The 12,042-nt window shown below is 38.5% G+C and overlaps 1 protein-coding gene across 6 annotated transcripts in view; it reads right to left on the bottom strand.

Moving 5' to 3' along the window:
- METTL4 (methyltransferase 4, N6-adenosine) overlaps positions 1–12,042 on the bottom strand; it is a 38,082-nt gene that overhangs the window by 16,795 nt on the left and 9,245 nt on the right. For 4 of the 6 annotated variants that reach the window (XR_016280607.1, XR_016280608.1, XM_089517134.1 and 1 more), the window contains exons 1-5: positions 11,538–11,986; positions 7,058–7,549; positions 5,947–6,009; positions 2,026–2,392; positions 1,422–1,491 (exon numbers count right to left, since the gene is read on the bottom strand). Coding sequence is in view for 4 of the 6 variants with exons in the window: in XM_089517134.1 (XP_089373260.1) it covers positions 1,422–1,491; positions 2,026–2,392; positions 5,947–6,009; positions 7,058–7,549; positions 11,538–11,615 (1,070 nt within the window). In the remaining 2 variants the exon portion in view is untranslated. Of the gene's footprint in view, positions 1–1,421; positions 1,492–2,025; positions 2,393–5,946; positions 6,010–7,057; positions 7,550–11,142; positions 11,987–12,042 lie in introns of those variants that run through there. The other 2 variants (XM_089517135.1, XM_089517136.1) reach the window with 2 other exon arrangements.

Below are 12,042 nucleotides of genomic sequence, written 5' to 3'. Positions count from 1 at the left end.
TCACCTGGCTCCCCCTCAATCACAAAGAGAGACACTTCCTTAAGACATCTGCCTGATAGCAGCTTTAAGACAGCTCCTTGCATGATCTCACCCATCGTCAGAGCTGGGAAAGGAAATTCGTTTTCATATCAAAACCCATGGTTTCCCTTTGTTTCAGTGGGAACCTGTTATTTAGATCCCATGCTAGGGCCATACAGCTACTCAGGTCAAGATGCACTTGATATCAAGGTGCAGGTCAGAAGTTATCATTTGGATATATTAAAAAGGTGTAGATCAATGCCTATCAGGCTGGTCCTGATCCTTAAGAGTCCCTTGTATGTAAATCAGGGCTGGGTGACTACAGAGGATCTGGGGGCCATACATGCCCAAATTTCCATTACTACTGAGATCTATGAGGGTGCCACCCACCTTTAAAAAAAAGCTAGAGGTGAATGGACAGCCAGCTCTGATTTCCTAAAAATTCTATTTCAGGCTGTTAAAATGTGTACATTACCTGACATAGCAGTTAAGTCTACAATCATGCCCCTTGGAGGCTTGATTCTCCATTTTAAATCCAGAAAAATTGTTCTTAATAGTCAAGGAGGGCAAATAGAAGTCCTTAGAGAGCACATGCAGTCCATGGGCTGTACTATTCTCATTCCAGCTTTAAATGGATGTTGAAATTATATTGATTTGGCTTTGCTCAATATCACTTACTTTAAATACTCTAAATCTTTTCCTCAGTTTACTACTCAAACGCTAGTTTTGTCTTGCCCAGCATCTTTTGTAAAACCAAATCACAAGCACACCTGAGAGCTGAACACTCCCCAGGCACAAACTCCTGGCACAGGGATACATCATTTGCAGGTTTCTATGTTTATTTGCAAAGTATTTTCAATAATAAAACAGTTCCATACTAGAATCTCCAAAATCACTCTACTTTTACAAGGATGCAGCCTCTTTCAGCTAACTCCCCTAACACCGGCATAACTATAATATTTCCATTGCAGAAAGGTTTAAGACCAGATTCCCCACTGCATTATAAACCTTTCATATTAAAATGATTCAATTTAATTGAAGTTCTACTAATATAAAATTGTGGTAACCCATTGGAGAATTAGATCCATGCATTCTAATGTAGGATTTCCATTTAATAGAACACTAAGCATCAGAACCCATTACATTTGAGGATTCTAAGCAAAAAAAGAGAACTCAAACAAAAACATGCTAAGATGTCCCTAGGTTACTCTTCTTAAGACTTTACAGTGGTCTCCAATCTGTGTAGACAGCCTGTTGCAAAAATCTGTATCTCTTTCATCGCACTAGCAGAACCATAAATTGTGAGCTGACATAGAACTAACACAGTTATATCAATATCTGAAGGGAACATGCTGAACATATGCAAATGTATGTTTAGGGTTTTTTTTAATACTGAAGCCTACCTATTACTTCTTTTAACAGATTTATTCTCCCATGGTGGATCTATCACAATTATGCCGAATTTTTTTTTATCTAGAAAGGAAACAAACAAACGAAATATTTTCAGTAATCACAATACATTTAAATTTATACAAATGCTTCTCAAATCTTAAATATCTAATCTTTATGTTTTTCAAAAGGAATGTTAAATTTTCTTGTTTTTGAAACCACTAATAAAACATCCCCAAGACTCCATCTTCTGTACTTCGGGTTATACTGAGAACTCTGATTACGCATAAAATAATACTTTTCATTATCTTTATTTCATATTTAAATTACCATATGCTGCATATCATTTATTAGCAGGGCTTGTGTTTGACTGTCAGTTTCCCAATATCGTAGCATTACATAAGACAGAGATGGAGACTGCTGAAGCTAGCAAACTGCCATATAAGGCAGGCTCAGAATAAAATATATATTACAACTACATTCAGCTTCAGGAACTGAAGCTGACTGGAGTTCTTCTTAAATCCCTTCCCTTCTAAAAATCAGCTCTGTCAATATACTAATGAGTCATTACATTGTAGACATTGAACATTGTATAACCTTAGTAGGAAATGTACTTACAGTCCAAAAGAGGCTGCATAAAAGAAATATCAGACAAAAGAAATGCACTTCTGGGAGGAAACAGATACTTCTGTCCCATTAGTGTTATTATCTTTGCATAGTTTGTGGTATTTTCCGTAACAAAGGAAAGCTGAACTTGTTCTGGAACACAAGATTCCTCATTTATTGTGCATATAGTTCTTTGCTCATCTTCAGTCACAGGGTGAAACTGCTTTGCCATCTCACATAATTCAGCTAAACCACAATCATGGTGTCTTGCAGCAGGAATCTTGGCACAAAACTGTTCTGATGAAACAGGCCACAGGAAACCACTTCTGAAACCCTCCTGGACTAAACTCCTTGTACCATTCAAAATCACACCACTGATCTGTATAGCAACAAAAGATGAAATGGGAAATTACATGAAGCAAACTGTCCATTAAAAAGTGATTTAGGGCCAGAACAGACTGGCAGTAAGTGCCAGCTTGGGGGTGTGAGGTTTAGATGACACATACCTCACACCGCCTCCAAGCCGGCGTCATGCTGCCTGCCCAACCAGATGGCGGGCAGCGTTGCAGTGCTCTGGCAGTGCGGCATTTATACGTCACATGCCGCAAAGCTGTGGTGGCGATGGAAAAGCTGGCTTTTTGAGCTGGCAAAAAGCTGGATTGGGACCACGGCATGTGGTTGTCACAGCCCCGATCCAGCTTTCTCTGGGGCAGACTGAATCCACTCCTTCAGGGCCATCTGTTTTGGCCCTCAGTTCTAAAAATATTTGTGTATTTGTGGAGCTGCAATGCATGCACATTCAACAGGGGTGGTCTATTGTACCTTTTCCAAGTTTTTTGACTACAACCTCCACAGTCCCTCACCACTGGCTATGCACTGGAAGGCTGAAGAGAACTGTAAGCCAAAAACATCTAGAGAGTAACAGTGTTCCACCTCTGCTCTTCAGTAACTTGTTCTAAGATTTAAATTTTTTAAGAGCGAGGAACAAATAAGTACCATTAAAAAGATGTATACAATATTTATTGCCTTTTAGGCAAAATAGACTCTAGATATTTCAGGTGTACAGGCTTTACATGTACAAATTAAAGCAAATGTAGCAACAGTTAAGACAAAAATTATATTAATTTGAACCTAGTTTTAGAGTCATATAGCCAAATGCACACAAAGACTGCAGTCTATGTCAAGATGGGGGAGACAAGATAAAAATTATCTGGGTGTTCCATGTGCAAAAGTTCTGCCCATTTTGTTCGAGAAGGACTTCAACTCTTAACAGAGCGTGTTTGTTTAGTTTTGTTTTGGATAGCTATAGAACTGCAGTAAGGAGAAGAGGGTGGAAACCCAATTATCCAAGCAGTCTCCCACTCAACCTTGTATCCAAACACTCAAGGTTTATTTCACATATTGCTATTTGTTACAATTCCAAAATGAGACAAAATACCCTTGAGATATTTACTCTATTCAAGAAAAGTACATGTCTAAGAAGTTAAACCAAAAAATCAGTCAAATGGGTCATACTTTAATCCAGAGGAAGAATGTTTTTGTTAAGAGTTTCAGGGAACCCTACCCCTCCTCAACTCAGCCCCAAGGAATTTCCTACTTTGAAATGATAGAGGAGCTCAAAATCCATGTTATCTCTCATCTGACTAGGGATACTACAGTGTTGTCTGCCCTGCATTCTCTCTATTACAGACAACAAAGGGAAAGGGTAGGATTACACCAGTTGAAGACACAGTGTGGCCTTCATTCTAAAGAGAGAGATAGAAAAAGCAGTTGAAGGATTCAATGCAAAGTGTAATCAAATCATGTTAATAATACTTCAGGGGAAACCTGTCAATATTATCATAATCCAAGTATATTTGCCAACCACAGAGGCAGAGGAAGAAGAAACTGAAAGATTCTATTAAGGAGTTGAAGAAAAACACCAACACACCAACCCAGGATTTCAAACTAATCACAGGAAATTGGCATGCTAAAGTTAGCATTCAAGAAGAATCTAAAACAGTATGACAATTTGGATTAGGTACAAGAAAAGAAACAGATGAGAGAGTGATTGAATTTTGTGAGGCCAACAATTTATTAATTGCAAATGCCTTCTTCATACAGCCAGATGAGAGAATTCTTCCACAAGAGCCAGGAACTCAAAGGAAAGTTCAAACCAAGGGAGGGGATATTCTATGATCAAAATAGGAATATACTACAGGATCAAGAAGGAATAGAGAGAAAATGGAAGCAATACACTGAAGAGCCATGCAAAAAAGATGAAAAAATGAATGACACATTGAATGAAGAACCAATACAAAAATGAACCTCACATTCTAGAAAGTAAGGTGGAAGCTGCCATAAGAGAAATTGGGAAGTAAAAATCACCAGAATAGATCCAATTCAACTGCTACATTTCACACAGACAGAATCAATTGTACTGTTAACTAAAATATACTACCAAATATGGAAAACAAAATGGTGGACAACAGACTGGAAATGACCAATATATATCTCCAGCCACAAAAAAGGCAACACAAAAGTAGTGTTGTGGCGAATCAATTTTTTTCCGTCTCATTAAGAACTTGATTTTTAAGAATAATTATTCATTTCTAAAGTCCCACTTTTAAAAAGTTATTTGTCTCTCCCTGTAAGGGCTGAGAGAAGTATTTTTCACAGATTTCCAGGATGACAATAAAAGACAAACTGAACATTTACCTAATTATGTGTGTTGGTGCTAATTTAATTTGCATTTCAAACTCAATTAACATGTCAAAAGGAAATTTGGCAGAAGTTCAAAGAACATTCCTCATCTTGAAAAAACTTGTAGGCACACAAAAAGAAAAAAAACAATCCCAGCAAATAAATTTTGGTTGCATTCCCTAAGAGTCAACATAAATTGTTTACAATTCGGAGATACACAACAACTACAACATAAAGCACCAAACTGTATGAAGATGGAGTTTTAGTTCAACACAATTAGGGTTTCATAGGGCCCATACAGGCATATCAGAAGAAAATCAACTCATTTGAGATGTGGTGCTGGAAAAGAGTGCTGGTGATACTGTGGATGGCCAAAAAGACAAACAGATAAAGGCTGAACTCTCCCATATTTTGGCCACATCACGAGAAAGCATGCCTCACTAGAAAAGACAATAATGCTAGGAAGGTAGTAGAAAGAGAGGAAGACTGCAGCCAAGATGGCTAGATTCAAACAGGGAGGTCACGGGCCTGAATCTGCAGGACCTATGCAGAATAGTGGCGCATAGGGGAGATTGGAGATGTCTCATCCACAGGGCTGCCAAGAGTTGGGATCGACTCAAGGGCAGTTAACAACAACAACAACAAACAAAACATGAACTGAAGGCCTATGCATTATATGTTCATCAGAGTTAAAAAAAAATATGCTGGCACCAGCTCTTTATTAAGAATTTAAGGAACAACCTCTCATTTTTGTCTTCAGTCATTTTATATAGTGTATTCAAATAATTCAGATAGCATCCAAACTGTTGTTGCCTTTCAGTGTTTCCTACATCCCCTTCTTGTGTTTGTCTTCTGCCTTTAAATGAAACATTGCCCCGCTGTAACTTCAGTGAGTTTTGTTTCTTCCTATTGGTACCAGTACGAGACTTTACTGAGTTATTTCCTTTTCAATAAGCTCTCTATGAAAAGCCTCATGGAAGTCTCTTTCCCCAGGAGACAGAGAGAGCCTAACCATTTTTGATATTTTCTCATTTCTTTTAAAAATAGTGTTACTTAGAATGCCCTTTTATTTGAAGTTACTAGGAAAAATATTTCAGAGTATTTCTAAGTAACGTTTATAAATTAGGCATGACTTAGCATAGTGAACTTTACACCAGATAAATGCTCTAATGTACTTTCGACCAGAATGACGGAAGAGTTCATATGAAGTCATGCAAACTATCTCACTTCTCACTTATTCTTCAGACTTACCTTTAGATGATATTCTAAAGCATCACATTCACCATGGTTAAGTTCACTGCTTCTTTTCCGTTTCTAAAGTTGAAAATACATACCAATTGACATCTGAACAATGGCAATGAATAGCAACAAAAAGGCCTATTTAATGTCAATGGACTAAATGCTTTTTTAATGTTAAAAACTAAAGGCCTGTTTAATGTTAATGAACAGCACAAACAACATTTCCCAGGTCTGGACTTTTTATGAAAATTGTGACATTTTTGCTCACGTGTCACTTCTCATTCAGTCTTACTGCACTGGTGGAGAAACAGGGATTTCAAAAGAGTGAGTGGAAATAGTGTCTCACTTTTGTTACTTCTACTTTCATAACTATGCATGAATCCTACTGAAAAAGAACAGTTGTATGACCTTCATTTCAGTGTAGCTGAAATGTCAATGTAGCTAACAAATGGTATATAGTACACATCCCCGTTGTTTTTGTTCTAGACTAGTTTCTATTAACTGAAAGCAATAACAGTGTTAAAATTAAATTAGCATTGAACATAAACACTGAAAAATTAATTAGCTTTGTTGCTAACGTATCCCCAAACTGCTAAAACGTTACAGTTGTCACGAAAATATTAATACAGCACACCATTTCAAATCCATCAAAATCTATATATTTAGATTTCCTTCCAAGATTACAACTCAATGACATCAGTGTGACCAGGATGGTAATATACTTGCAAACACATGTTAATTTTTTGTCAAGTTACTCAACAGAGCTAGTCACAATTATGATGCCATGGGAGGAATAAGGCCAACAATATTCTGAAGCTCCTTAAAATAATAAAATGTAAGCCCATTCTAGTAGGGGACCTATTTTCTATCCCTCTAGTAAAACTGCATTTATTTGATGGGATTTCTTAAATAAATGCTGCAAGCATATAATATACCAGCAGAATGACCAACATCTGTAGATGGTTCAAAACCCACGTAAAGATAGGCTACTGACCTCCACAAACAGTTTGTAACTAATAAAACAAAATTAGTGGAAGAATTCTTGTTTCCCCTAAAATAATTCTGACAGAACTCTATTGCCAGAAGATATTGCAGGAACTTTTCTATACAGTATATACTGTACCTTTTTAGCTTTAGCAGTAAAGATGCAAGATTCCTCATTCTTAGTTCTTTCCTGTGGTTCTGATTCACCATTTTCTAGACGGGACACAGAATTCCTTTGCTGGAGTTCTGTTGGAGAATTTACAGCTATATGTGGTTTCAGCACATTAAAAAATTCTTCCCGGAACACATACATTTTTTGATCTGCTTTTTCGCCTGAACTTTTGATCTCACAAACAGGATCATTTTCACAAAAATCTGCAACTCCCAGGATTGCAGGCCCAGTAACGTCCCCATCTGAGGAAGCAGCACTGAGCGAATCATTCAAAGAGACCCAGCCAGAACAGTCTTGGGAATGGCACCGCTGGTAGCCAGACTTGTTTATGAAGGAGAGGTGATCCAGTATCCACCCAGCCGACAAACTACATACAACAGACATTATCTGCTTCTTCTGTTGCTTTTCAAAGCATTCTTTTTTCAACTGGGTATTATAGCTGCTTAAAACAATACTGTCCTGGAAAAAAGAAGAAGTAAATGTTATGGAATTACTAGTAGATTATCATTTTCTTGATGTAATAATTTGCATGTTGGGATTATAGGAGATTATCACACAAAAGACGGGACGTCATTGTCCCGTCCCTGTCCTTCCTGCACCTTTGCAGGAAGGACATTCAGATGACATCACACTTATCTGGACAATAACCTGTCCAGAAAGCACAAGTCACAGTGATTGTGCAAAAAGCTTTTCAAATAACATTGCGTTGATCCTGTCATTGTCCTGTCATTGTTGTGGCACTAACCAACTTTTTGAATTAATAGATCACATTAGTGCAATGCCACTTCAATGGCAGGAAGAGCAGGGTATAAATACTATAAATAACAATAACAACAACAACAATAATAATAGGATCAGTGCCACATTATAAAAGGATTTCGCTGTCATGGGCAGGATAAGGAACAAACATTGCTAGAAAAACCCAATGATAGGGTCACCATGAATCAGAAATTACTTGAAGGTACAAAACAACAAATCATTATTTTGACCCAAACATTCTGAGATCTCTTTAAAAAAATCCCAGGCATTTTATTTGGAAGTAAATCTTGCAGTACCAATGGGACTTATGCCTTGGAAATTATGGTTAGGAATGCAGCTGATGAGAGATAACCTCCTCACAATGTCTGAGGTTAAATTGTTGAAAGACTTTGATTTTAAAGTATTCCAAACTGCAGTTGATTGGCTTCAATGAGGCAACAGATATGCAGCAGGCATTCATTTTAATATTCTTACAGGAATCACACTACAACTCTTGCTTTATTCATGCAGGGTACAGGTGAAATGGGAACCGGTCACCCTGCAGATGTCACTGGAATAAAGTCACATCAGTCTTAATCAAAACAGATAAAGGCCAGACACAGTTGAAGAGAGAACCACCTCATCCCTGGTGTACAGGAACCCTGGCATCTTAATGTGTGATCTAAAAACCCATTCAGGCATTTCTAAACAGTTTAAATCAGATGAAGTCTGAACCAGTCTCCAATTCACACACAGCTTTTGCTCCTGTTAATCTTTGAGGTGTGGCAGGACTCACTGTTCTAATTAATGTACCCCTTTATACATAGATTCTCTATCCACCATGACCACATAGCCCTAAAAACCCACAAAAAACTAAAGCCCATTTAGTTCAGCATCATTATCTCCTATATTATTATTCCCTGAAATAATAATAATAACACCGTGTTAATAAGGGAACGGATCTAAGTGATTAAAAAGCTTTCCCATGTCTAACAACTTCGTTGCTGAGATTTTGAATGGTGGACCTCTCAGTACAAAAGTGCAGCCAGAAGCGTGGTTTACTCAAGAAATAATTCATTCCAATGAGTTCTGTAGCAATTACTCCACAGGAAAAGAGGGTGCCTCTACATAGTAGAAACAATGAAGTCTGACAACACTGTGGGTGCATCTGCACTGCAGAAACAATGCAGTTTGACCCCACTTTAACTGCCATGGCTGAAAGCTATGAAATTCTGAGATCTAGTTTTGTGAGACATTTATAATAATAATATAATAAAAGTTAATTTTTATCCTTCTTTTCCAACTTTTGATCAAAGCAGCATACAAGATTTAGATAAAAAATACATCAAGATAAAACAATTAAAACAGCATTTAAAAACAATCACAATAACAACAATAGGGTCAGCTGAGTGGGGGGAATCCATAACATTGCAAGGTCATCGACAGAGGGGGTAAAACATAAAATGACATCTCATGGGGGGAAGGCTTGGGAGAAGAAAAAGGTCTTAAGATTCTTCTTAAAGAGATCTAAAGATGTGGTGGAGCGGAGCTCATCTGGGAGATTATTCCATATTCTAGGGGCCGATACAGAAAAGGCCCGTTGCGAGGTCCTCACATAACGTGCTGTTGGGACCTCCAGCAAGTTCTTCCCTGCCGACCTGAGTGTGCGGGGATTATATGGGGATAGGTGGTCCTCCAAGTACCCTGGGCCCAAGCCATTTAGGACTTTATAGGTCATTACCAGCACCTTGTATTGCGCCAGGAAGCAAATTTAGCCTTCTCTGTCAGGGAGCTCTGGTGCCACAGCAAACTACAATTCCCTGAATTCCATAGTTAAAGTATCAAACTAGAGTATTTTTTACAGTGCAGACACAGCCTTTAACTGCCATAGTTTCATCCTACAGAATCCTGGAATTGGTAATTTTAGGAGGAACAAGCATTCTTTGGCAGGGAAGGACCAAGACCTTTGAAAACTAGAAATCCCAGGACTATTATTTCTGCAGCGCAGATGCAGCCAAAGCAGTTGCAATAACTGCATTATTTCTACTGTGTAGAGACACCCTCATCTCCTGTGGGGCAACTGCCACACAACTCAATGGAATCATAGAATCATTGTAGAGTTGGAAGAGACCTCAAGGACCATTCAGTCCAACCCCCTGCCATGCAAGAAACCACAATCAAAGCATCCCCAACAGATGGCCATTTAGCCTCTGTTTAAAGACCTCCAGGGATGAAACTGGATGAACTCTGAGGGAACGTGATTCACTGTTGAACAGCCCTTACTGTCAGGAGGTTCCTCCTAATGTTGAGGTGGAATCTCTTTTCCTGTAGCTTGCATCCATTGTTCCAGGTCCTAGTCTCTGGAGCAGCAGAAAACAAGCTTGCTCCCTCCTCAATATGACATCGCTTCAAATACTTAAAGAGGACTACCATATCATCTCTTCTCAAGTCTAAACATACACAGCTCCTAAGACTTTCCTCATAAGGCATGGTTTCCAGACCCTTCACCATTTTACTTGCCCTACTTATTTCTTCAGCTACACTTCTGTATTGAGAGACCCATCATCATTCAAAATCTCACCTCAGCTAAAATAGTAGAATACCTGAATAGGGTTTGGGACATAAAATAAACTCTGTTATAGACAACTGTAAGATGAAAGAAAAGGTCAAGGAGTGATGGTGGAAAACTCAATAAATAATGATGTGAACTCAGAAAACAATTGTTATACATTACTGATTATCTTAAACCCCTGAATTTAAACCAGAATTCAGCAGGGAGACCAAGGAGTCGATTGGAAAGGAAACATGTTTATTTTTAGCTGCAGCTGTTGTTCTCAGCAAGAAATTCTTCCAAATTACTGGGACCACGATTCTAAAATGAACCAAGTTTTTATAGCATTTTGAACAAAGGAAACTACAAATCACATTTCCATTGTTTACACTGGATTTACACCCATGTACAGTATATTCATTGGATATCCTAACATACGTCTCCATCCCACGTCAATCAATCTTTTATCTTTATGTTTTGTTTCACTGTCTTTAAGCTGTTTATGCAGTACTTCCTTTTATTTGGGTTAAAATGTTAAGTTGGGAGCCGTTTCGGAATTTGACCTGAATAACAACTTTTGCTCTCATTTTAAGCACTATAACTTTTAACTTCTGACCATAGTAAAATTCCGATTTAAATCTACCCAGCACACAATGAAACAAAAAGAATGGGATTGGATGATTTTATGCTATTCTTTTGTTTTGTTTTTATTATTATTTTAAAACTAATAAAGAATATTAAAAAAAAACAAGCAAAATCTCACCTCAGCAACGAAGTTGATAAACGCAGGGAAAGCTTTTTTTAATCGCTTAGATCCATTCCCTTGTTAATAGGGAATAATAATAATGATTATTATTATTATTATTATTATTTCAGGGAATATCAATAATGTAGGGGACTCCTTATGGAGTCTTGGGATTTATAGGCTTAGAAGGTCTTGAGACAAAAGGCAAAACCTGCTCAAATCAGAAGCTAAGCCAGTGGTCCCCAAAGTGTGCGCTTTTAAGGGATTTTGGACTTCAGCTCCCAGAATCCCAGGCTACTGGCCACCATGGCTGAGGCTTCTGGGAGATGAAGTCCAAAGCCTCTTATTAAAGGGCACAGTTTGGGTAACTAGAGGGCAAAGAAGCCGGAAGCGGACACAGCGCGGGAGCCCACCTGAGGAGACACTCCTGGAGCCTCCCTCAGAGAAGGAAAAAAATACAATACGCCAGAAAGTCCCATGGGCGCGGCCATTTTGTCCTACGTTCCCAGTCACGTGACTTGGGCGCCTCATCATCGCTCCCTTTCGGAGCTGGCCGCTCTAAGCAATGATATAACCATAGAGTAGGAAGTCTTAGCTCAGTGGTTTCCCCAAACTGTGCCTTTTAATAAGAGAATTTTGGACTTCATCTCCCAGAAGCCTCAGCCATGTTGGACAATAGCTTGGGATTCTGGGAGATGAAGTCTAAAATCCCTTGAAGAGCAGCACACTTTGGGGGACCACGGCCTTTAAAAAGATTATGGACTCCAGTTCCCAGAAGCTTGAGCCATGCTGGCCAAGAGTTTAGGATTCTGGGAGGTGAAGTCCAAAATCCCTTAAAAAGCGCACTGTCTTAGCTTCTGAGTTCCCCGCGGCAAACTTCCGGTCTCTGCCGGAAGTAGCAGCGACTCTTTTCCCCAT

This window comes from Sceloporus occidentalis, unplaced genomic scaffold (assembly GCF_023333645.1).
Source record: "Sceloporus occidentalis isolate IW3139 unplaced genomic scaffold, rSceOcc1.0.p SCAF_3, whole genome shotgun sequence".
Classification (NCBI taxonomy): domain Eukaryota; kingdom Metazoa; phylum Chordata; class Lepidosauria; order Squamata; family Phrynosomatidae; genus Sceloporus; species Sceloporus occidentalis.
The sequence above is the reverse complement of the archived record's forward strand: the minus strand, read 5'-3'. Positions and strand labels throughout refer to the sequence as shown.